Source organism: Ambystoma mexicanum, chromosome 13, assembly GCF_040938575.1.
Source record: "Ambystoma mexicanum isolate Mex_15411 chromosome 13, UKY_AmexF1_1, whole genome shotgun sequence".
NCBI classification, from domain to species: Eukaryota; Metazoa; Chordata; class Amphibia; order Caudata; family Ambystomatidae; genus Ambystoma; species Ambystoma mexicanum.
Window position 1 is genome coordinate 142,853,330 of NC_090938.1, and position 26,707 is coordinate 142,880,036.

General features: G+C 46.0%; 1 protein-coding gene across 2 annotated transcripts in view; it reads right to left on the reverse strand.

Moving 5' to 3' along the window:
- BLTP3A (bridge-like lipid transfer protein family member 3A) overlaps positions 1-26,707 on the reverse strand; it is a 538,966-nt gene that overhangs the window by 243,717 nt on the left and 268,542 nt on the right. For both annotated transcript variants that reach the window (XM_069633498.1, XM_069633499.1), the window contains exon 11: positions 18,810-18,934. In XM_069633498.1, coding sequence (XP_069489599.1) covers positions 18,810-18,934 — 125 coding nt within the window. The remainder of the gene's footprint in view (positions 1-18,809; positions 18,935-26,707) is intronic.

Below are 26,707 nucleotides of genomic sequence, written 5' to 3' on the forward strand. Positions count from 1 at the left end.
CATAAGCGCAAACTGGACCCGAAGACGCCAGGCAGAGTCGATGAGCAAGCCCACGCGATGGGGGACGCCAGGGCGTTTTGGCGACCGTGCCAAAAACAATTAGAACTTTGTAATGCCACTGAAACAGAAACGACAAGAACCCCAAACAGTATATGAGGGCATGAAATGACGATATGGGGAAATCTGAAAGTGAACACTGAAAGCATAAGAATTACTGAATCAAGGAAAAGATACAAAATGGGAATGTAAATAGAGACTGTATATACATATATGGAAATAAGAAGTCCTGGCAGGTGAGTAAACTAGGCAAAGGGCAAGCATTTGAGAAGTCATGGCAAGGACGTGTACCAGGCAGTTGGAAACATATGAGAAGTCGTGGCAAGAAAGAATACCAGGCAATTGAAAGTGCTTGAGAAGTCCTGGCAACCAGGCAGTTTGAAGGGTTTAAGAGGTTCTGGCAAAGAGAGATACCAGGCAACTGGAAGTATAAGAGAAGTCCTGGCACTGGAGTTTACCAGGCAGAGTGCAAACCTACAAGACGTCTTAAAGAAAGAACCTGTGTTAAAGAAGGACTTACAAGGCTAAACAGCCTTTTACCAAACAGGAGGGTTGTGGGCCAAGGAGAGACCAAGAACTGTTAGAACAAGAGACATTGCCATCCCATTGAAGAATCCAGGGGAAGGGAACCATGTTCAGGAATCAAGGTTATGTTATCTTGGATAACTTATGTTGGTGCGGTAATAGATTTATTTATGAACACTTTTAGCAAATACTAGTTTAGAGACATTTTCCCTTTTAACTTTATTATTTTTGTTTGTAGTGTGAGGGTCAAGATAGAACGTTTGGGCACAAGGATAGCTTTTGATTTCCGATATCCTGACAAAGACAGTTCTTAGTTTCTGGTAATAGGTAGGGAAATTCCTCTTACAGTAGAGTTGGAGCTGTTTAAGTTAATAAATCTTTAACCAAAAACATGATAACTTTGTGTCTGGCTTTCATTTCCGACACGCAGACAGACAGACGCACACAATTAAAAAAGGTAACAAAGGCAAATAAGGCCAAAAGAAGCAGGCAACCCACGGAACATTAAAGTGAATGGCTAAAAGTGACATCTAGAATGGTCAAGGATTTCCCAGTATAAAAATAGAACACATTGAGGGATTACATTTAGTAAGGCACACAACAGACCAAACTGCTTATATGGCCCGTGCATGAACCCAGAAGAATGCTATAGAAAAGAGAGCCCAAAGCCGGGTGAACAATAGAATAGGTAATAGAAAAGCAAAGTGGTGCTCGGAGTTCATTCCAGATAAACCAGTCACATTAAGTAAATATGTTTGAGGTATGATATTTCTATTTGTATTGCGCCCACACACAAGTGTTTCAGAGCACGACAAGGCAAGGGTGATAAGTGCGAGAATAAGGTGTAGACAACGGGTGTCTGTTAAGTCCTGGAACGGAACTGTAGGGTTGCAGATACAGACCCAAGTGCAGGGGTTGCAAAGAGGCAGTGCAGGTGTGTGGCTGGGAGGGCAGGGATCTGGGCCTGAAATCAGAGGGTAACAAGGTGCCCAGTGCCAACGCAGACAGATTAGCAGGGGAGAGGAAGAGCGAAAGCAGAAGCAAAGAGGAAGGTCTTGAGGTGCTCCCGGAACTGAAGATGGTTCTCAAGTTTCAGAGAAGCTGTTCCAGAGGGAGGCCCCAGCAGAGCAAAGGGATCTACCATCAACTCGTTGCTTGGAGAAGCGACTGACCCTGACGGAGTTGGAGGTGAAGGAGCGAAGAGCTTGAGTAGGAATGTATTTACGGAGGGAGAGTTGAAGATATTGTGGACCCAGGCCCCAGAAAGCCTTGTGGACAATGCAAAGGGTCTTACATTTAATCCTTGCAGTCACTGGGAGCCAATGAAGAGATTTCAGGGCTGGAGAGATACAATCCCAGGGCTTGTGGCCAAGGACAAGTATCACAGTCCTGTTCTGAATGAGCTGCAGAGGACGGAGAGTGGTTGCAGGCATATTTACAAAGAGGCTGTTGCAATAGTCCAGCCTAGAGAGAACCAGCGCTCTGGAGACAGTGAGCACCTGGGGGAAGGAGAGGAAAGGATGAATACCTCTGAGGAGGTGCAGTTGGTAGTTTGACTTTGAGACGTATGAGATGTGAGGAGAAAAGGAAAGTGTGGAGTCAAAGATGACCCAGAGAGTGACAGGAAAGGAAGGTGCAGATGTGCCGATGAGGAGGATCTCTGTCTTACTGGCATTAAGGCAGATGGTTTATAGTCATAATGTCGACAGTCAAAATGTCGACAGTCAAAATGTCGAAAAAAAGTCGAAAAATAAAATGTCGACTTTTTTCTTTCAATGCATTTTTTTTATATGGGGGGTTCCCCCCCAACCCCTCTTTTTTAATTTTTTTTTTAATTTTTCCCTTTTTTTTAGCTCCCAAACCCCTAAAATAAATATATAATTAAAAAAAGAGAAAGTCGACATTTTTTTGTCGACATTATGATTGTCCACCAAGGCAGATATTGTTGGCTGCGCACCACTCCTGGATTTCAGACAGTCGGAAATGAGGGAGGGAGAGGTGGCGGCAAAGGGAAGCCTAAAAACAAGTTGGGTGTCATCCGCATAGCATTGAATGTTTGAGCAGAGAGCCGCAATGTTGTGGGCGAGCGGTGCCAGGTATTGGTTGAAGAGCCAGGGAGAGAGGTTAGACCCCTGGGGGACACCACAGGTAGAAAGTGAGATAGAGGAAAGGAAAGAGCCAAGTTGGACATGGGAGGGTCGGTTCGAGAGTAAGGCGGTCAGCCAGGCCAGGGCCTGATCAGTGATACCCAGATTATCACGGAGGCGATTGAGCAGGATTACATGGTTAAAGGCAGAAGAAAGATCGAGTAGGATGAGGACCGATGGGATGTTAGAATCAAGGTTGGAGAGCAGGTCTTCACAGATATTCAGGAGAGCAGTTTTCGTGCTTCTGGCAGCTCGGAAGCCAGACTGATCGTCATGGAGGCAACTAACAGATTCAGTGTGAAGATTAAGCTGGGAGATGGGCAGCTTTTCCAGAAGTTTGCCCAGGAAAGGAGTGATAGAGATCGGGCAATAGTTAGCCAGGCTAGAGGGGTCAGCTGTGGATTTTTTTGAGAAGAGGGTGCACAAGAGTGCTTCAGAGGGGAGGGGGGAAGGCTCCAGTCCAGAGGCGAAGGAGTGGTTGTAGAGGTTGGGCATAGCAGGAACAAGGGTTGTCAACGTGGTCCTTGATGGTTTTGGATGAACAGGGAAGAATCTGTTTTGATGAGACTTTCATAGATCGGACTTGTCCGGAAATCTCATCAGGGGAGAACAAAGGAAAAGATGAGAAAGAGGGAGGAGAGGTGGCTGCAGGGGGGTCAAATGTATCAGAGAGAAGGGAGAGGAGGGGGAGAGGATGAGTGGGTGGACAGGATGTCCTGTTTTTTTTATATGAAATGAGAAGCAAATTTGAGCTTTTGATACCAGGCAAACATTTTATGTATTAGGAAATTCTGGTCCGCGTATCTCAGTGCTATTAAGGAGACATGGGATTTGTCTTGGCTGCAAAATAATTGGGCCATGTCAAGCAGACAAGCCTCTAGTTTACTTTGGCTGTCATCTATGGCGTGAACAAGAAGTTCCCTCCTAGTTTAAATTTGGAAGAAAGATTTTGGAAGCTATAGCCACTTCTTTTGCAGAATACAGTTCTTCTGGTTTTCGGTCTATGTGATCTTGAAGAAAAGGCTACCTTGTTTCAGGGGAGATGCTTGGTGGTAAAGGTAATACCAGCAAAGGAACTCGTTAAGTTCCCTTTTTTTTATGTGGACAACATCACGAGTAATTGAAAAATACAAATGTGCACCTCGCTCTCAATGCAGGACCTACATGGTTGGAAAAAGATTCTAAAACACAGTCATAATCAACCAAAGACACACCAGGTCATTACAATGCAGGGAAAATTAGATAGTGTCACTAGTAAATGTTACATTACAATCAGGCATTTACAAAAAGAGAAGTGAAAGACAAGACTATAAATCTACATATATATATATATAAAACAGTCGTATTTGTTTGTATATGGTGTTGATCTTGGGGACATAACTCCTCATGAACGGTGAGGTCTGGCGTCATGAATTTTGCATGGAATATTCTTTATTTCATTGCCGAATTAATGCAACCATTTCTAGCTCCCGTACCCGAGATGATTATTTTTGGGGTTTTTCCACATTACGTTTTGTGGTGTTTCCGCACGCCAGCTCCAGGTCATTTGTAGAAAGTACTCATCGCGCTGTCTGTGCTAAACTGGTCTTGTGTTTTTTTTTTGTTTTTAATTTTCTTGTGTCCATTTCTTGTGAAAGTGTGTCTTTCTTTTCATTTTTTGTTTTGCAATAAACTCAAAAAATGTTAATTTCACTAATTTAACACCACATTATTATTTACCTTCGATTTAAATTCTCACATGAATACCATATTTGTATGCTTGCTCTGATTATTTGCAGTGTGCGTTTAGCAGCGAAAATGGCTACCACTGCAAATAATCAGTAAGAATACAAATATGATATTCGTATGAGAATTTAAAATCGGAGGTAAATAAAAATGTGGTGTTCAATTAATCAGTGAAATTGACATATATCGAGTTTCCTTTGTGGCAAACAATATTTGTTCATCTTTTTTGGTGGAATATGAACAAAAATCTGAGAATGGACATCCCGTGCGAAGACGGGTCCTTAAGCTAGTATCCATATAAAAATCAAGGTGCAAGTTCAAATTCTAGTCTTTGGCCTAAAACTTAATGGACCAAAACTGGATGCAGAGAAGATGTCCAGGGGCAGGCAGCTACCCCAAAAATTTACTTTTGAAGAATTTTAGGCGAGTAAAATGTTCCCCAATACAGGTCAACAGGACACAGTTAATAGATAAACCGGTGTGTATCGATAAAAGGTGGCAAGTCAGAGTTCTAGACCACATGTGAGGATAAGTCAGCCAAATACCCCAGAGTAGATGCAAAAGAAGAGTTTGAGGCAGGTTTGAGGTCTAGCAGCCCCAGAAGATCCAGCACAGTAGGATAAGCCCCAATGCAAGTCAATGGGAATAAGCGGTGGAGACTTGCCTTCAAGTAGACTAAACCACAGATCACCAGGACCCTTGAGTGTATATCACACGCATATAAACCACCAACCAAAAGCTCAGTGCTAAGTAGGGTGTTTGTTCCTGAAATGTTTTTTTTAGGAAGACAAAACAACCCAGTGAGTACAAAAATATTTTTACATGATCTGAACAGGCAGGGACGTGAACACAGAACAACCAAAAACCCAAACAGTAAAGAAGAACAGGTGCCTTTCCTTGGAATGGGACCCGCAAGCCAGAAGGAAAAGTAGCATCGTTCAGGACTCAAAAAGCCAATAGAACCCGGCAACACAGGTAATAAAAGCTAGAGATTAAAAAAAGAAGGCCACCCAGCCTAAGAAACCAGCCCAATAACTAAGACCACAATGGGGCAACTCAGGCCACTCCCAAAGAGCAGATGATGAAGGGTGTTGGAGCCTCAACACCGTTCCAGTCAATGGCTGCGACCTACACCAGGACGACCACAGGGGTAAAAGCAGGAAGCCTGGAAATGCCCCCAACACAGAAGGTCTTGCTCAGCCAATATAAGTGGCCCAGAAAGGAATTCCAGCAGTTGAAAATCGCATTAGGAGACCATCCGAGGACATAGAGGCCAGCTCTTGCTCCAAAAAAATGCTGGAATCCTCCAGCATGTATTAAGTAACCTGCCTTCTAAGAAAAGGCAGACAGAACTGAGTGAAGACAGTCACCCCAGACAACTGCCACAGGATGTGGTATTGCCTGCCCAGGGCCAGGAAACAGTATACACCAGCTAGAGCCACTCTAGAGGCTGTATGGCTGGGCTCACAAACAGCCAATGTGTGCACAATAGCCATTTTGAGCTGGCTTGTGGTTTTCATTGAACAAAGGAAGCTCTATTAAACAAAATGCCCAAGAGCCAAGAGTAGGACTAAAACAAAAATAAATTGGTATCTGAATGGCAACCAAAACAGATTGGGCTACCAATGCAGTAAACTAGCTTTCAGCCCTGGCGAGCCCAATAATAACCAACTACTGCCACCAGTTTACACCCTAAAATCAATGAAGGGTGTTATAATCCCCCTATGGCCCACACAGGCTGCTTAAAATGCATCCCTGTCATAGGGGCCTTATGGGATGTGATGAATTAGAGGTGATCATCCCAGAAACCCCAACATCGACACCCCTTCTCATGTGGCCAGAGAAGGCAGTCACTACCTGATCCTGACCCTGGGGGTAGATCACATGAGAGGAGGCTCAGGTTAGGAAGAAAAAGGAGACCACTCAATTTCCCTAGTGATCATACAGTTTTAATGGCTTATTGTGCAGTTGAAGATTTGGAGGTTAAAATGAATAAGAACATTATGGACTTCAAGTCTCATAATGCTCTTAGTACTGAGACGAGGAAGAGTGGCACAGAGTTGCAAACCTGTAATGTGCAGTCTAGTGGCTGTAATGACCCACACCCGAGTGGGACCTTTAAACATTTAAAGGCCCTTCAGGTACGGGCCATTAAGGAGAAGCAGTGGGAGCAGCAGAAGCAAGAGGAAGTAGAAGACGGAGCCGTCGCTGTGTTGCAAGCAGGACACTGTTGAGATAGTGGTTGAAGTCGGGAATCCTGTAGAATGCAGAGAACGCAAGCTGGAAGCGGTACTGAGACTCGCTGTCCCGAAAGATAGTGAAGCTCTCCACGTCCTGCTTCGGTGGGTGGTGTTCACCATAGTATGTGCGGAGCAGAGAAAGCTCCATTTTAAGGTGGTGCGAGCAGCACGAGTGTTACCAGAGCCGTCATGCGCCAGGACAATCCTGACAAACGAAGAAAGAAAAGCAGTGGGTCCAACCGAAACACAAGGAAAGACCTGTCAGTTGGCCTTCGCTAGGTAACCCCAGGGTGCTCCGAAATGAACCGCTGGCTCAACTTAAAGCTTTTGAACACCGAACCGTTTAATTAAAGCAATTTGGGCGCAACTCTCATGTTAAGAGCCACCAAGTAGAAGAATATTGTAACCAACATTGGCAAACTAAAAAGGGAACAATATTCCAACAAAGTGAATGTAATCTACAAAAAAGGGAGATTACCTGTAAGAGAAGATTATAATCAGTATTGCCAAAAAAGGCAATTATAAAAAGATACAACTTTCCTAATGAGAGATACCCGGAAAGGACACATTATAGACTACATTACCAGCAACTAATTGGTGGTGTAGAAGGAAACCAGCGCTTGTAGGATAGAAGCCCTCCTTATAGAAATCATCAAGGGAGAGAAATGTAACCTGCATTGCCTGGGGCAAACAAATCCGTGTGAGAGATATTGTTGATCTGTACTGTATCCTTGTGGAAGAATGAACAAACTTCTTGGAGTAGCATTTGTTGATTTAACTTTTGCCCATTGTGGATTTAAGTGTGGAAAGTTTGAAGCAAACCTCACCACAGAGTACTCAAGGTAGGAGTAGGAGGAGGAGGAGGAGAAGGAGGAAAGGGGAGTGTTATCCTAGCAGGCAAATGCACCAGTAAAGGGACAAAAAGTGGTTAGTTCTGGCAAGCGAGTGGACCAGGAAGATAATTTGAAGTACTGCAATGCAGTAGAAGGTTGTGGTGGAAAGAAAGTGCACTAATTTGTTATGATGAACAATTGTAAAACCATCTTGACAAAACTATGTTGCTAATGAAGAATTATGATATGATGAAAAGTGATTGGTCTTCAGAGAAGAGAATAATTACATTGAATACCGACTTGGTGTGTGAAGGCAGTCTTTTTGGTTTGTCAAAAAGAAATTTGTGGAAACTTTAACATTTATCTTTAAGAGTGAGAAATCCTTTTTGAAAATAAGACCATCAAATTGCCAAGTGAAGGACCTATGGATTGTATTTGGAGTTGAACGTGGCTATTGAAAAGAACTTTCTTGATTTTTGCCTTTATTTTGAAATATCCTGAATTGAGCCTGGGGAAGAGAATTCGACCCGGTTGCAAGGATTCATGTTTATGAAGTTTCTGCTTGAAATAAATGTTATCTTATGAAGTTTTAAGCAGCCAAATAATCCCTCTATGATTTTGTTGTGTGTACGAGTGTGAGGGACGGATACTTTTGGACATTCAATCATTTTCCTTTAGCCTTAGTTTGACAGGTAGGGAAATCCTTGTTAGGTTAGGGAAAGATGTTAATGTTAAAAGGTATTTATATAGTGCACCATCACCAACGGAGTTGGTCTCCAGGCACTCAGGTGGATCTGTAAACAAAGGTGAGGGGGTAGGGGGGTAGGTTAGTGGGTGAAGAGAGCGTAGGAAAGTGAAAGGTGGTGTACTGTTGGCAGCTTCAGTTCGGTTTTCACTGTGCGCTGAGCTTGGGAGTGCATATAGGATCGAAGCGAGTCATTGCGTGCTGTTGCGATCTATGTGTTGATTGTGTGTTGTTGCGGCGTGGAGAAGTTCGTGTGGTTTGCTGCAAGAGAGGTGATTGTGTAGGTTTTTGTGTAAAGTTTGCAGAAATTTGGAGGTTTTGGTTAGTCGGTTGTATGTCTCATAATCCTTTTAGTGTAGTATTATGCATCAGGTTGTCATACTGGGTAGGTATATTCTTTATCTTGATTTATGGATGGTCTAGTTTCTGGGTGATACAGTGGTTGGTTTCCAGCAGATAAGAGGGCTTTGTACCCCAGGTTCGACGAGTATTTCCTAGCTTGGTAGTGGTGGTATGTTATCATTCACCAGCTCCATTATATCTATTTACTGTAGGTAGTCTATTAGTGGTATATTTTCTTTTCCCTTTCATGAGTCTAGTTTCAGGGGCATTGGTGAGGCTGGCCTCCAGCCAAGATATTGAGCCTAGTACACCCAGGGGGCAAACATGATCCCTGCTTGCTAGTGGCGTTTTATTATCATTCCCGCTCCATCCTATCTATTTACTGTCGGTCGTCAATTGCTCCTCATGTCTACAAGGTGGCCCAGCTGCTACCGCTGGGTCATAACTTGCTCTCCCTTCCGATTGATCTGAGGGTATTCTTGGTAGGAATCGATGTGGTTTGTCTATTAATTGATACGTGGATATGTTACAGATCAGTATATCCTTATTTTATAAGGGTTGATGATTTAGGGAATCAGGGTAGGTTCTTCTCTCAGCCTAGTTCCTCTGTGTATGTCCTTATGGGCATTCTTTCTGGTTGTGGGGTGAAGAGCCACGATTTGAGGAGTTTCCTGAATTGTAGGTGATCTCTTGTGTTCCGTATGTTCTTTGGTAGTTCGTACCAGGTTTTTGAGGTGAGAATAAGAGGATCTTCTGAGTTTTCTCTTGTTGTACGATTTGGGTTCCAAACGGATGTCACTGCTGGATCTGTGCGACCTTGTAGTGGGATTTACATTTAGTTTTCTTTGGAGAACTCTGCACCTTGGTCATGGATTGCTGTGTGGGTTATGCACATTGATTTGAACTTGATCCGCTGTATGATGTATAGCCAGTCTAGCGTTCTCAGTGCTGGTGTGAGGTGTTCTCTTCGAGGTAGTTTAAGAAGCAGTCTGGCCGCCGCATTTTGTATGCGTTGAGTTTATTTAAGTCGTTCAGGCATGCCTAGATATAGGCTGTTGGCGTAGTCTAATCTGGACATGATGAGGGCGATGACAGCAGTTTTGTTGGTGAAGGAGAGAAATGGTAGGATCCTTTTAACCGATCTCAGGAGAAAGAAGCATTTGATTAGGGTGTTTACTTGTGGTTCTAGAGCGAGTTTGTTGTCCACCAGGACTCCCAGTTTATTTTTTATTTTTTTTACAGTCGATAATGGGGCTGGGGTTTTAGTTGGCCAGGGATGTAGAGGTTGTCTTCTTTGTTTTTGGCGATGATCATTATTTCTGTTTTGCCTGGGTTGAGTTTAAGGTAGTTTGATTTCATCCAGTTGTATATTTCACGAAGGCAGTTCTCTAGTGTTGCGTGGTCTTCTTGCGAGTATAGTATTTTGTAGATTATTTGTCTGTCGTCAGCATAATTGTAACAGGTGAGGCCATGTCTTTCGATGATTTTAATTAGCTGTGACAAGTAGATGTTCAATAGTAGTGGCAAGAAGAATGATCCTGTGGGACTCTGCATGATGTAAGGTTTCATCCATACGGTTTCTGTTCTGTTTGTTAGGAAGGATCTGATCCAAAGTAGGGCGTTGTCAGTGATTCCAAATTCTTCCAGTCTCATGATGAGGATGCCATGGTTAACTGTGTCGAATGCTGCAGAGAGGTCTAAAAATATCAGAGCGGTGCTGTTGGAGTCTGCGTTCGCCTTTAGATCATCCCAGATTGAAATAAGTGCCGTTTCTGTTCCTCTCATCCGTCTGAAGCCTACTTGTGCCTGGTTAAATAGGTGGTCTTCTATGAATTCTTGGGCGGTTCAATATATGTGTGTTTCCAGGAGTTTAGCTGGGTAGGGCATATTGGAGATGGGTCTGTAGTTGGAGAGATCCTCTACATTTCCTGTTGTATCCTGGAGGAGTAGTTTGATGTATGCTGTTTTGAAGGCTTGAGCCACTCTTCCTGTTGAGATTGATAGGTTGGGGATGTTCCTGTAGTATTCCATTGGTGTTCCTTGTGCAAGGATTGATTTGTATATGTCAGGGGGGCAGGGACCCGCGGGGGAGCCCGATTTGCTGCTTTGATTTATGAGTTTGATGAGTCTCCACTAAAGGGTGCGGGAAGTTTCAGAGTTTGTTCTGGTGTTGCATCGGTCAGTGTCTTCAGTGTAGTGGTTGCATGGTCTGTTTTGTATGGTGTGTTGGATGGTCGTGATTTTATTCTTGAAGTGGTCTGCGAGGTCACTCATTAGTTTCTTCGATGGTATTGAGTGTTGTTGCAGCCTGGTGGGTTTTTTATTTCGTTTATGATTTTAAACAGTTCTTTTTGGGTGTTTGGCACTTTGAGCATTCTGTTGTCGTATTTCCTTTTTGCATTTCCTTTTTGTATGAACGGGTATGTTGAAGTTTGAATGTTTTTCTGCAGTCTTCATTGATCCTCCATTCTAGTTTTCGTTTTTTTCCTTTTCATGGCGCATAGCAGAGGGGTGAACCATTTTGCCATTGCTCTTTTGCGGGATGGAATGAAAGGTTTTTCTTTTGCAATCTCGTCGATTGTTGTGGTGATCCAGTTGTGAAGTATATGTATTTTAGTGTCTAGGTCAGCTTCGCCTATGGTTGTTGTATGTGGTTTGGTGATCTCCAGTCGTTCTGTTAAGTTGGAGTTTATGGTTCTCCAGTTTCTTTTCATGATGATTGGTCATTTTTCCTCTTTCCAGGTTATTGGGAGGGGTAGTGTGATTACGAAGGGGATGATGAGGTTCGCTCCAGAGGATTTGAATCAGTGGTGCTGTGGTATTTAGTTTTCTGTTGGCGAAGATTTCGTCTAGTTTATGTCCTGCTGTGTGGGTTGCTCCTTTGACCAGTTGATGTAGTTCCATTGTTGTTAGTTGGCTGATCAGAGATTTTTGTGAGGTTGTGGTTTTTTCATCGAACCAGATGCTGAAGCCTCAGAGGATAATCAGTTGGTTACGCTCGATAGCTAGGTCAGTGATTGCGTCTATGAAGATGTCTATGAAGGCTGCATCGTACGTTGGTGGTCTGTATATCAGTATAAATTTCAGGTTTGTTCTGGGATTTGTTGATAGACGTATGATTAGGGATTCAAAATTGTTGATGTTTAATATGTTTATTGAGTTTATATAGCGCTTTACTTCAAAGCGCTTTACAGAATAACGGTACATAAAGAAGCATATTTACAAACTTGAAACAAACCAGTGGTACAGTATATGGAACAATTAACTCAGGAGGTGGGGAAGGGGGGGGGGGTGTTCAAGGGTGAACTTAACACCCTTAGGTGGTTACAGCCTCCTGTATGAGGTCGACAGGATGAGGAGGAAGGAGGGGGGAGGAGTAGAGGATAGGGGGCGAGCGGTAGGGAAGGAGAGTCGGGGGGGATTGGTGAGGAAGGGCTTTCATTCAGCGTCTTATATAAGGTCATCGGGATGTAGGGGAAGAAGGGAGGGGAAGGGATGGGTAGGGCTAGGGGGAGCGGTAGGGAAGGAGAGTCGGGGGGGGGGGGGTTGATGAAGAAGCGCTTTCAGGGAGGAGCGCAAAGATGGGTAGGAGGGGGAGGAGCAGATAAAGAGGGGTTGGGAGTTCCAGTGGAGGGGGGCCAAGAGTTGGAAGGAGCGGAAACGTGAGGAGGCACAAGGGACTGGGGGTACAGTGAGAAGGTGTAGGTCAGCTGAGCGGAGAGAGCGGGAGGGAGAGTAGAATGAGAGGAGGGAGGAAAGATGGGAGGGGGGCTAGGTCATGGAGAGATTTGTAGACAAGGCAGAGGAATTGAAATTTCAATTGTGAGAGGAAGGAGTGCCAGCCGAGTTGGGAGAGTGAGGTAGAGATAGAGATAGAGTCTCGAGGGCCGAGAAGACAGAGTGCGGATAGAGGAGTGGTAGGTGGATTTTAGGGGAGTCAGGTGAGGAGTAGGCAGGTCAAAGAGAAGAGGAGCAGTAGAAAAGACGGGAGAAAATAAGGGAGGAGATTAGGAGTTTAGAAGCGTGAAAGGTGAGGGAGGGGCGGATGTTGAAGAGGTGGTACCGACAGGCACAAGAGGTTAGAGAGATGTGGGTGGAGAAGGAGAGAGGAGTCGATGTGGAGGCTAAGGTTGAGGCCATGGGTAGAGATGGGGAGATTGGAAGGGAGGGGGAGTGGATGAAAGGAGGAGGGGAGGGTGAGAGAGTGTTAGGATGGAAGAAAAGCACTTCAGTCTGGTCAGAATTGAGGGAAATAAAGTGGGATGACATCCAGATTTTTATGGCCGTGAGGCAGGAAGAGAGTGTGGTGGAGGTCGAAGGTGAAGGAGGTGAAGGAAAGAAAGAGTTGGGTATCATCCACGTAGTAGTGGTGGGAGATGCAGAAAGAAGATGACGGGAGCGAGAAGGGAGGTATAGAGAGAAGAGGAAAGGTCAGAGTACAGATCCCTGGGGAATGCCATAGTTCAGGGGAAATTGGAGGAGGTGCGGCCACCCCAGGAGACAGTATAGGAACGGTTGAAGAGGTAAGGGGAGAGCCAGGAGAGGACAGAGCCTTTGAAGCCAAGGGAGGACAGAGTGCCAAGAAGTAAGGGGTGAACAACAGTGTCAAAGGCTGCAAGGAGGATGAGGATAGAGGATTGCTTAGCGTGGTGAGCGATGAGGAGAGAGTGGAGTACATATGTGAGAGCAGTTTCATTGGAGTGTTTAGGGCGAAAGCCAGATTGAGAGGAGGGGAGGAGGGATTGAGAGGAGACGAAAGCAGAGAGTTGAAAGTATGCTAAGCGCTCGAGGAGCTTTGGGAGGAAGGGGAGAAGGGAGATTTGTCTGAAGTTGGAGGTAAGAAGAGGGTTAGCGGAAGGTTATTTCAGGATAGGGATGATGGTGGCGTGTTTGAAAGCTGATGGAAAGGTATCAGAGGAGAAACAGGTGTTAAAGAAAGTGGTAAGATAAGGGATGAGGAGAGAGTAGACTTTGGGGATGATGGAGGTGGGGGTAGGAGAGGGGGCAGCGGTGGGATGAGTTTTGGACAGGAGGCGACAGACTCATGCTGGGGTGATAGGAGAGAAGTTGGACATGTTAGAAGAGGTGGAGGGGGAAGGAGGAGAGGAGGAGGAGGAGGAGGTACGAGGGGAGAAAGAAGGGGAGGAGAGGATGCTTTGGCGGAGAGAAATTTTGGATGAGAAAAAGTTGGCGAAGTCAGAGGGAGAGAGGAGAGAGTTTGAGGAAGGTTCTGGAGTAGGAGGGGAAAGAAGGCGAGAGAGGGTATGGAAGATACAGCGGGGGTGAGAAGTTTATGAGTGGAGGAGGTTGGCGTAGTAGGAGCGCTTGGCAGATGTGAGGCAGGAGTCAAAGAGAGAGTTATATGAAAAGTAAGAGGATTGGATTGTCAGAGAGGGGGATTTGAGCAACCGTCGTTCAAGGCGACAGAGGAGGCGACGCATTGACAGAAGGTGAGAGGAGATCCAAGGATGGGAAGGTTTGCAAGAGGGTTTGAAGGGAGCGAGAGGATAGAGTAGGTCAAGACTGGAGGATAAGGAGGAGGAGAGTGAGGAGAGGGCGTCATCGGGTGAGAGGGATGAGAAGTCAGAGAGAGGGGGAAGGGAGGAAGAACAGGAGTCAAGGAAGCGAGAAGGGTTGAAGTTGCGGAGATCATGATGAAAGAAGGAGGGAGCTGAGGGAGAGGGGGGTGACAATGAGGAGGGGGAGGAGTAAGGAAGAAGGAGAGTAAGGCATGATCTGAGAGATAGTTGGGGAGGGATGAGACGGGGAGGAAGAGTGAGATGAGAGAAAGATGAGATCGAGAGTGGGGCCAGAGGAGTGGGTTGGGGGGTGCGAAGGGGGAAGAGGAGGTAAGAGTCAAATAAAGAGTGGAGAGGGGGAGAATGAGATGAGGTGGAGAGAGGGAGGTTAAAGTCGCTGAGGACAGCGAGAGGAGTAGGGGAGTGAGAAATGAGAGAGAGAAGATGATCTAGGTCTTCCTAGGAGGAGGAGAGGGGGGCAGGAGGTCTGTAAATGATTAAGAAGGATATCGCATGAGGGTAAGTAAAGTATTTGAAAAGAAAATCAAAGGAGGAGAAGGTAGGGGGGGTGACAATGAGGAGGGGGAGGAGTAAGGAAGAAGGAGAGTAAGGCATGATCTGAGAGATAGTTGGGGAGGGATGAGACGGGGAGGAAGAGTGAGATGAGAGAAAGATGAGATCGAGAGTGGGGCCAGAGGAGTGGGTTGGGGGGTGCGAAGGGGGAAGAGGAGGTAAGAGTCAAATAAAGAGTGGAGAGGGGGAGAATGAGATGAGGTGGAGAGAGGGAGGTTAAAGTCGCTGAGGACAGCGAGAGGAGTAGGGGAGTGAGAAATGAGAGAGAGAAGATGATCTAGGTCTTCCTAGGAGGAGGAGAGGGGGGCAGGAGGTCTGTAAATGATTAAGAAGGATATCGCATGAGGGTAAGTAAAGTATTTGAAAAGAAAATCAAAGGAGGAGAAGGTAGGGAGGGATGAGATGAGGAAAGACATTTAGGGTAAAAGAGGAGACCGACGCCGTCCCTGCGACCAGAGGGGCGTGGGACATGAAAGAAGGAGGAAGAGGGGGTGGAGAGAGAAGCAGGAAGAGTGGAATTAAAGGGAGGAATCCAGGTCTCTGTGATACAAAGGAAGTGAAGGTTGAGTCGCAAGAACAGGTTAAGGGCTGCAGTGGCTTTGTTGCAGATGGATCGGGCATTCCAGAGGCCAATGTTGAAGATACTGGAGGGATTGGTAGTGGGGAGGTGGATAAGATTAGATCGAGAAGGGATTATGTGAGGTGCAGGGGGTTGGGAAGGGAGGGGGGGGCATGAGGGTGAGTGGAAGGTGAAGGAAGAGGAAGAGGAAGGAGGGGGATGGAGGGAAGCCAGAGGAGGGAAAGGTAGTTAAAGGGCATGACAGGAAGGGGGATAAGAGTGTAAGTGTAGGTGGCCACACTGTTTAGATCGAAATTACCCACAAAATAAATTGTCGCATTGACCAAAAGTTCTAAAATTGCTACCACCAAAGGTTCGAACACCAAAAGTTCCTTTGGAGGTACCATTGAAACAAAAAAAAAAAAAAAAAAAAAAAGGGGGCTGCTGGGGTGTCCCCCACATCGCCCCGCTCACTATACTTCAGGGTATAAGCGGGGGTTGCAGGGGACACCCCTGCAGCCTTCTGTTTTAAAAAAATAAATAAATAAAAAAAAATTTAAAAAGGGGGACCCTGCAGCGCCGGTTCCCGATCACGGAAGTGAAAGGGAACTGGCACTGCAGGAACCCAGCATGAAGATGCAGGTAAGTGGGGTTGGTTTATGTTGTGGGTGTGGGTGGGGGTATGCTGAGGGTGTGGGTGAGGGGTGTGTTATGGGTGTGTTGTGGGGATGTGAGAATGTATGAGTGTTCGCATGAGAAAGGTGAGAACTTTTGGTAGTTCGCACCTTTCTCATGCAAACGATTTGCCCGCGGTACTTTCAGCCGTGGGCAAATCACTGGGATTCTGGCCATACAGTGGAGTGCAGACAGTTGGAGTGTCGGTCAGGAACTGTTGTAGGTTCAGTGGAGGGACGTGGGGGAGGTTTTAGAGAGGAGGGATGGGGAGTCAACAGCAGAGAGGGAGTCAGGCAGAGGAGTGAAGGTTGCAGAATCAGAGTGGTTGAGGTCGTGTTGCTGAGGGGGGGAAGGATACTTTGGAGATCAGCTGCAATCAGAGTCAGGCAGGACGATAGTTACAGTAGGTCTGTGGTGAAGGGGGGCAAAGTGGCGTGCTTTAATTTCAATGTGTTCCTTGTGGATGATTGCTAGTCCACCACCTCTTTTGGTTTTCCTGTTTCCTTGGATGCACTTGAAGGTATCGTGCAGGCAGTTATTGAGGGTGATCTTGTAGTTGTCAGCTAGCCATGTTCCGGTTACGAAAAGGATATTGATGCCTCCGTCGCTTAGTAGGTCGTAGATTTCGGTGGCGTGTTTGGACATTGATCTTGAGTTGATTAGATTGCAGTGAATCTTTTTGGTGTCATTTGGTTTATCTCCCCCCCAACCCCAATTACGGTTTGTGGGTGTTCAGTTGGGGTGCTTTTGTATTGCTTACGAGCGTTAGAGGTACTGTGAAGGCGGCTTCGTCGTTCAATCGGTCTGTGAGGTTGATAATTGGGTTGCCGACTTATATTGTTTCTTCATCTCTTGTCATTTGATCTGGGTATCGATAGGGCCCCTCTGTTCTTGTGATGTAGGGAGTAAGGTGGTTGGCGTCATCCCATTCTCTTCTCGGGTCGCCTCTTCTTTTGTTCCCTTGTTCAGGTGTTTGTCTTATCCGTGTGTAAATGCTGGTGTCGGAGTATCTAGGTTCTTTGGTTGGTGCGAGGTATGGTGTAAGGTATAAGGATTTTTCTCTTGCAATGTTTGTTCTGTCGAAAGTATTATTTTGCAGGGTGTGTTCTGCATTTAAGGAGTCTTCTTCTGGGGGCAATTGAGCTTGTGTATCTGTGTTATTTATACCGTGTTACTTTTCTCTTTGCGTCCAATTCTTCATCGGGTCATTTTGGTCTCAGGTAGGAGTTGATCTGGGTGTTCGGTTTATAGGGGCAGTTTCTGATTGTGGTGCCTCGTGCCAGGCTGGTGTAGATTTTAAATCCTAAATTATTCTGTCTGGGTATTTTCGGGTGTGTGTCTTTGTTCAGTCAGTTGGGTATGGTGTTCCTCTTAGACTGGGAGGGCTGTCCTGGGGGTATTATAAGTTAGAGGTTGGGCGTATGGATTGGGCTAAGGGTTCAGGTAACTGGGAGGGAATTATGGTAGTAGTTACTGGCTTAGGTGCTTGCGGATGTCCTAGGTGTCCAGTTCCTAGGATTCTGTTGTAGGTGCTACTGATAACACCTAGACGACAAGAGGGACAAGAGGTGGAGAGTTTAGAATTTTACAGATGGTTTCCAATGAGATTGTGATCTTGGGTGTGGGGTATCAGAATTCCGAAGAGATGCTGGTTTCGGCGGGAGCCAAAGATGATGGAACAGCTTAATTCCTGATCCTTGGACAGCAGCGGGAATGTTCGGTTCCACAAGGCAGGCAGTGATCAAGATTATGACGTTAATCTATCTGGAGGGGTTTGGCTTTGCAGATGGCAGGCGGTGATCAAGTATTAAGTTGGGGACTCCTGTGTGACAGGAGGTTTTAGGTAGAGGGAGGTGGGTGGTAATTAATGCCTAGCTTTCAGGAGGGGGGGAGGGTACAAGGTTCTAATAGACTTTTGGCTCACCCTTATTATTTAATAAAATGGCTGCTTGTGAGAAAAACTCTACCTACTTGTCAGTCTAGCATTTCTGACCCCTCACAGGGACCCTATACGCTTAATGAGCCAAAAAGGGTTGCTGTGGCTGAGGACTTCAGTAGAAGTCCAGAGCTCTCATGTTTCCTGTGGCCATACAGGAGACAATGCTCCTGTCCTGGTTTTGCTTGGAATTCTCAGACTTGTAATTTCCATGATTTTCAAATTCGGAACAAAAAAAAAAAAACTGCAAGTCCCGGAATCCAAAGGGAAAAAAACAGGACTAGATGGCCTTCTCACACGTGGCCACATTAAAGAATTGAGAGCTCTAGGAAAACCACCAAAAACATGTCAGTGATCCAAGGAGGAGAAATGAAAAAAGTTAAAGGGTCCCTAAGCAGGACCAATCAAATGCCCAAAAAGAAAATCCTGTCTGGGCAAAATATTTGGATCCAGGCTCTCAAGCATATAGTGCATGCATGTTTTAACACATACAGATCAGTGTTAACAAATAAAAGGCCTTTTCTTCAATATGTCCAACAGAAAGATGAAGGGATGTCAAAAGCACAGGTTCCCTCTTTTCTCATCATAACCTTACGAGCATTCATGTATAATGTATTTGCAAATACATTAAAATTGAAATAGGTAGACTAGGCCTAAACGTAGCCAATGCTGTAGAGAATTCTGAAATATCAGGAAGTCACAGGAGCCTACGTCTAGTGTAGTGGGTGCAGAGGAAGAGTAAAATGAACAGAATACTTATGAAAAAAAACATTAAGAAAATTAGGGGGAAAGCTATCTAGGGAAATTATAATAATGAACATACAAAGGCAAAAAGACCAGTGAAACCCTGCTAAAGTGAAAGCAATAAAGACTAAACATCTCACAGGACAACCCAAACTCTTGCAGTGCATGCATGCCCTCTCATGGACGTACCTGATGGATGTCCAGTCCATCCACTCTTAGCAACACGCAGCTGGACCGGAGCCGGCTCCACACAGGGCGGGATGGCCTCATCAGCATCAAATCAGAGAGACTGGTCCGGGAGGTGGAGAGCATTTCTAAAAATGACAAGTGAGGCTCAGGTAAATCACCCTAGGCATGAGAGAGCAGGTTAAAGGCCTGTACAGAATGGAGAAGCAACTGAGACATATGCCTGGGTGTATGCACCTTGTGGAAATTACCTCCAAGAAAAGGGATAAAGCATAGCTTTGCTGCAGAAGGCTCCAGCCTGAGATGGATAGCCGCTCAAATCACAATCTAAATCTGTAGGTTATGGCCTCGCAATGAACCCTCCAATCACGGCCCTCACTCCCAGAGGGCAATGACCTTACCAGTAGTTAGTTACCCCTATCCTTCAATTTGCTACCATGCCTGAATGTTGCTACTTCCATGTGTATCTCCACACCATTGGCTCGCCTCTTGCCGGTTATGTTCTGTTAATACATTTTTAAAGCACAAAGTTCACCCGGAGTAAGAGGAAAGGAAAGGAACTCTGTTTTGGTACATCAGGCCTTCTGAATCAAGAGACTTTGATAACTTTAGAGACTTGAGCACAGAAGGACACGATGCTGGTAATGGAATTGTGTCCTTGTGCCGAGGAAGCCCGAGAGTGTGCTATGGTTAAGTAACCGCCTTGTTCCGTGCTGAAAACATGGGGATGGGAGGCCAACGGCCTGAACATCCAGAAATATAATTTTGTGAACACTTTTCTTTTTCATGAACACTATCCCACACTATTTGTATTTAGAAGAAAAGGATTGGCAATAATTTTTTTAGTATAGGCCTTTTATTTTGCTGAGACTCCACTAGGACTGCATTATTATTATTGGATGGTCGTAGCTTGCTCCCATCTGTAGATTTAGGATTAGATAGGCGTTTATCACACCCTTGTTAAAGTTCAATAAACACCCTTGAAATGTGGTCACTTGTGTCAGTCTTACTAGTAATGCCATGCCTTCCTTACATCACCAAGTATGGGTACTTAAAATTCTGCATCCCTGTACATATCTTGTTTGAAGCAACATCCTTCATCTGCTCCTGCTTGGCTGCTAGGCCGCCTGGTGAATTTATTTGTGCACTGTGCAGCTTCCCTGTGTCTCTCTCTCTCCCCTTCCCTGCTATATGGCACTCTATCTCCCCCATCTATTCTAGCTGCTACTCTATCACCTATCCTACCTCTCTTACGAAGTCTGGAAGAGAAACAGCTTAAAAAAGCTCTCCTGCCCTCTAAGCCATGCCTACCTATTGCTGACACCGACGTCACTACTACTTCCAGGCAGACTATCACAGACATCCTCTTTTCTGTCCCCTCTCCGGACCTATGGACTCCCCACCTGGTCTCCACACTCTCCCCTTTCTCCTCCTCACCCATCAATGGTGGCACTATACTCTTGGCATACTTCTCTTCCTATAGGTGCACCATTAATGTCCATAACAATGGCATGATCATGGCCCAAGGTTCTCAACCTGCTCTTCTCCTTGACCAGCGCCTGCCCTCCCTCATTAACTTCCTCCCTTCTGCTGCTACGCCTTTATCCTCTCCACCACCACCAACGGTAGTACCACGCCCCTGTACGCCTCCTCAGAAAACTTTCAAAGGTAATCAGCTACCCTTGACTACTCTGAACGGTGTCTGTAGAAAGAAAAACAGAACACGAAAATACCTAAGAAAAACAGAACAAATTCTTTTGGTCGAATTTGTTAGGCATTTTTGCATGTTTTTGTAAAAAATAAATAGGTGGGGTAAGGGTATACATTAAGGTAGGGGGGAGTGTAGGGGGTCTCACACCATATTATAAAAAGGGTCAACAAACCCAAAAGTAATTTTCATTTTTCAACCCAGAAAATGTGGTAATTTCTAATTATCGAGACGCGGTTCAATGCCATCTATGTATCTGCTCTTGAAACTCTCTTACCCGAGGGCTAGAAAATACACTCCAAACACAGGTCTAACCAGCCCATTGGTGGAGTGGCCCTGATTTTCCCCAGAGTGTGTCCCTGCTTCTAACATACCAACTCAACCCACCACTCTTTTGAATGCCTTGTATGTAGGCTAAGCCGACTCCACTTGTCCTGCGTCGTCCTCAATATGCAGAATTGAGATCCCCTCCTCGCATGTGGTGATCCAATGTGTTTTACCTTACCGTTTAAACACGAGACCAAATGGGTAAGCCCAGGGATATCTAACTTGCCTAGCCATTAGAGCTTTCGTCACTGGTCTCATTAGTTTCCTTTTTTGAAGAGTTGAGAGCCAAGTCTTCAAATAATTGAACTCGACTGCCGTCGATAGTCAACTCTGTCTGCGACCTGGCTCCCTTCAAGATTTCTTCTTTCTGGATGAAGGAGGTACAGGCGACCAGTATGTCTCTGGGCCTAGCCCCAGGTTAGTTTCTTTTTGGACCAATTCGATGAACCCTGTCAAAACAGATCTCCTCCGGTAGGGTGTCTCTGATGAGGCTACTGAGACCAAGCTGTAGGGTGGACCGCAGATCAACGTCCAGTACTGACTCTGCCAGGCCTTTGCTCCTTATGTTCGATCTTCTTGATCTATTTTCTAGATCTTCAGCCTGTATTTCCAAATTATTTGTAGCTCTGGCCAACTGTTCTAACAACATACTATTTTGCTTATTGTCATCCGCGACTTCAGAAAGACCCCCTTCAAGCACCTCTACTCTTTCTCCAATTTCATTAAGATCTTTCCTAATGTCCTGCAAAGCTCCTTTTAGTTCTTCTTTCATTTGGGTTATTTGGAGTTAGAATGTGCTCATCATTCTGGTTTCCATTCCCTTCAAACAGGATAATAGATCTTCCTTGTCTGAGGCCATATCAGTTGACTGTTCAACGTTTTCCAAATCCAACCTCTTCCGACGAGGCTCCAACAGCGGAGTGTCCTCTGTTTGCTTATATTTCCAGCACCTCTCTATCCGGGATTCTGGACGAGTAATTATTCCCTTGGATTTTCTCGGAGCCCCTCTAACTTTTTTGCGCCTGGCATCAGTATCTTGAATACGCTTAATTCGAGTTGAGTCTGCAGCCACCGCAACTGCTACCTATGTGTTCGTGTGCTTGTGTCCAGCCTGCCTATTGGAGATTACGTGGGTTTGGATGCAGTGCGCAATTTATCCGTGTCGCTGCAGCAGCCCGGAACCGTTCCGCTTTCAAACTCTAGGTAAATGTCTATGGCAAACCCGCAGTGCCCAGACCCAGAGGGACAATATTATATCAGGTGTCTCTATGCATATGTTCCCCGAGTGTTGACTCGGTTGTTACAGTGGATGCAGGCAACTTAAGTTTTTTAATTCTTCCCGCCAGGCACGGCTGCACCACCTCTATGAACTCCTAGGAGGGACGTTTGTTGACAGACCCGACCGTCACCCCTGCAAGATGCACAAATCCGATGGGAGTCCACTCTGGTGTGCTTCAAATTTATTTTTGGGAAGGTGTGCTAGTTTTCGGTCTCAACGGACCGTGAAGAATCCTCCGCACTGCCCAGGGACGGGGGAAGAGACAGGGGGGTAGGGGCCGTGACCTCACTCTTTTCCCGATACGCGAAAAGCGTATCCCACTCCAGATTTCCAGATTATACGATTGTGGTGTCCACAAGTCCCTCACGCGTCGGGCCCAGGCCAATTTCGTCTTCCCAACAGCCCCCCGCCCCCGTCCGTCTTTGCAACCGGCTCACGAGAGGCAGGAGCGCGCGCGAGGCCAATCTCTCTGCATCGCACGCAGCACTCCCGGCCCCTCCTCCTCGGAGCTCCGGTCAAGTCCGAGGCCGCTAACACTCCAGGTCTCCCGTTACAGGGATTCAGCACCCCGTGTTTCCACACACCGCTCCGATTCCACCCCATCCAGTTCCACCAGCTGGGATAGGGGCGCTCTCTTTCGCTCCGAGTGACTCACACGCCAATACGCACTCTCAGGAGCCCGCGGCTCGTCCGTTTGGGCGTTGACCGCGTTTCACTACACCAACCGCTTCCGTCTCACATCTGCCAAGGCAGTCTTCAATCCGCTTCGTCCGCATCCAATTTCCAGAAGTAGGGTCTTCCGCTGCTGCTTATTTACCGGTGTGTAAAGCCCCGGTACGGACGGAGGTCCGAGGAGTACATCTACTCTAGGCGGCGGCCATCTTGGAATCCCCCAGATTTACTGTCTTTTTGCCATTAGTTTAGTTAATTTGTATAGCTCAGCCGAACCCTGGGGTAACTGGGCACGTTAGACTTGTAGAACAAAGGTTACAGAAGGTTGCACATGTAATAAAGTGCTGATGACAGTAATAAATACAATAAATAGTATGAGGGACCAGGTTACATGGTGGTCCGAGTCAATGGATAGCACACATTACAGGATGGACCGGGTTACAGAGAGGTCAGAGTCAATGGATAACACAAAATTACAGCATGAAGGAGTTTACTGAGGGCAGATAAACTATTGCTGTGTCGTGAGCAAAGCCTTCACCCTGGCTCTGAACAACCAAAACGAGGAGTCAGCTCTAACTTCTGTGGGATGTATGTTCCGGCATTTCGCAGCTAACACTGGGAAGCTTGCTCCCCCTGCTGTTTTCAGGTTGAATTTAGGAATGTTTAGTTAGTGTAGATATGGGGATCCGGTCGGTCTGGATGTGCTTTGTCTGGTAAATTTATATGATAAGTAATGTGGGGCTGTCAGGGAGAGGCATTTAAGTGTAATGACGAGTGATCGTAATTTGATTCTGTCACGAATGGGGAGCCAATGAACTTCCTTTCTGAAGGTGGAGATGTGGGCCTTGCGGGGAAGATTGAGGGCACATCCGAGGGCGTTATTTTGGGGAACTATTCAGATTGTGATTAGTGGAGCCAAGAAAGAGTGTTACAGTAATCCAATCTGGATAGAATCAGAGCCCTAGCCAGTGTAAGGCAGCTGTTGGTGGATAAAAATTGTTTCCAGGCGTTAAGTTTATTAGTATAAGCAGTGGATGAAATAGTGGCGTTATTTGTTTTTTAAGCGAGAGTGTGGAGTCAAGATACACACCCAGCGTTTTGACTTCTTTTAAGACTTTTATAATGTTGCCATCAATGGTGAAAGACTGGTACCGGGGGTCGAGTTTGTTGAGACAGGCCTGGGAGCCCACGATCAGCAGTTCCATCTTGTCGTCATTTAAGCAAAGGTTATGGGTAGCCATCCAAGATTGGATTTCAAGGTAGATTTCATTTAGCTTTGCAACATCTATCTCATAGCACCCGTTGAGTGTGATGAGGACCTTGGCATCATCAGCATAATGCGTATATGTGACACTCAAGTCGGCAAGGCAGTCAAAGAGGAGCTTAGTAATGATGTTGTAAAGCGTGGGGGAAATAGAAGACCCTTGGGGGACTCCACATTGGATTGGGACGGGGTCAGCCGCAGCCGATGGGGCAAAGACCCTGGTTGTTCTGTCGGACTGGAAGGACCAAATCCAGTTGGTGGCATTCTGGGAGAATCCGGCAGGCAAGGAGAGGTGTTTGGTCAGAATTTGATCGTCGACCAAGTCGAAGGCTGCAGACAAATCCAACAAAAGCAGGATGTCCAATTTGCCCTTGTGTTTGGCTTCGTCCATTTGGATGTTTAGGTCCAGGAAGGCAGTTTCAGTCCCATGCCTGTGTCTAAAGCCAGATTTTTGCAGACCTAAGAGGTCGCTATCCTCCAAATGTTGCATTTGGAGGTATGCCACTCGTCTAGTATTTTCAGGAGAAAAGGGACAGTCGTGATGGGTCTGTAGTTGGTCGGTATATTGGGGTCTAGATTGTTTTTTTTTTTAGTAGTGGTAGGACCCACTCCTCTAAGGTCATTGGGGACAGACACATTCTTAAATGATGAATTGATCGGGGTGGTGATGAAGGGAGCTAGGTCTTTAGCCCCATCCTTGATAACTGGGGCAGGGCACAACAATTAGATGGTTTTATACTCGCAATTATGTTAACTACTTCGTTCTCTGTGACTGGGGAGAAGTGGAAAGGGGGGGCAGTCTGGTTGGGGGGAGCTAGGTTCATTACAAGAGCGGTCTTTGGGGGCTAGGATAGCTTTTTTGGTTTCTATCTTGGCTTGCAGGAGAGCCATTTTGTTTGATAGAGCTTGTTGGATGTTGTCACACCAGGCCTTGTCCTTGTTGCAGTCATCAGTGGGGGGGGGAGGGGCACTGGCAATTCCAATTATCTTAGGAGAGAGAATAGCTCTTTAGTGCCAGATTTGGCATTGTGAATTCTTGTTTTGAAGACCTCTTTTTTTGGCGTTCGTAATGGCAGCTTTATAGGTGGTTGCTGCAGTGGAGAACCTTTCTTTAGTGGCGGGAGAAGGAGCTTTTCTCCAGCTGGCTTCAGGCGTTTTTAATATTCAGAAGTGCTTTTAGCTCTGCTGAGAACCATTTTTCAAGTGAGCAGTTGGTTTAGCCTTTAATTTAAGTGGTGCCATTTGATTTAGAGCTTGTTCCAATGCGTCATTGTAGAGTTAGACTAGGGAAGTTGGGTTTGTGTTGGTGACGTCAGTGTTGGTGATCGGGTGCAGTAGGGGTCTTAAATTCTCTATGGTGATATTACGTTTGTTCCTAGACATAATTTGTGGTACAGTGGTTGTAGGTGCACTCTTGAGAGTATCTTTGGGTATGGTGACAGTGATAAAACGGTGGTCTGTCCAGGCGCATGGTGTGATGTCAATCAGGGAAATGTCACAGTTGGCATCGGCCAACTAGTCCAGAGTTCTCCCTTTGGAAGGAGCAGGCTTATTGATGCGTGGTGTGAAACCTAGTTCAGTGACGGTGTCATTAAGCAGGGAGGCATTCGCATCGTTAGGGTCATGAAGGCCTAGGTTGAGATCACCCATTAGAATAATTTGTGAGCCTGATTTAGTATTAGATGTCAGTAGATGAGCAATGTCCTCCTCAAAGGAAGTAATGGCACCTGGCGGGCTATAAATAAGGTGAAGTAATACAGTCTGGGTGTTAGATAGTAGGAGTTTGAAAGACAGACGTTCAGCAGAAGGTAGACCTGGATTGGAGACTTCTCTGATGTTCAAATTGGATTTCGCAATGAGGGCCACACCACTCCCAATCCCCGACTTTCTATCTTCCTGGATGATGGTGTAGTTCTCCGAGGTAGCGAGTGAGAGTGCGGGACCCGCAGCAGGATGTAGCCATGTTTCAATGACTGCGAAGTCCAGATGATTGCACGAGATCAGGTCAGCAATATCGGGGGTGTGAGCCACTAGGGATTGAGCATTGATGAGAGCGCCATTGATTGTCGTGCTGGCAGTGGTGGCCGACTCTCTTAGTGGGTCATCAGGTGACGTGAAGAGACTGGTCGATAAGAGTGTCGGTATGTACCGCTGGAGGCAGAAGAGGCAACAAATTGTTGTCCCTAGTGTGCAAGGTGAGAGTCCTAAGGGGCTTAGACATTATGCTGGAGCGAGAGCATAGTCTTGGATTCCTCAAGTGTGTAGTACAAGGGACACAGACTGTGGTCATTGAGTGTGTTAGTGTGTGCCGCTGGAAGAACGGGAGGCAACAAGTCGTTGTCCCTAGTGTGCAAGGGGAGAGTCCTAGGGGCCTTAGGTTTGAAGTTGGAGCAAGAACCTAGTCTTGCGTTTGAGTGTGTGGATCATGGGATAAGTGGTGTGGGGGGGTGGTGAATCTAGTAATCCATTCTACAAGTGACAGGGGTGGATCTAGGAGGGGGGGGAAGACTATGGTCGCTGTGGCAGGTGATGCTTGGGGCGGTGTAGCAGGTGGGCGGTTAGAAGGTGATACGTTATGGAATAGTGGGAGGATAGTGGCCATTGTGAGTGTCACTCTTCTTAGAGTAACACTCTGCCATCAGGCCCTTCTT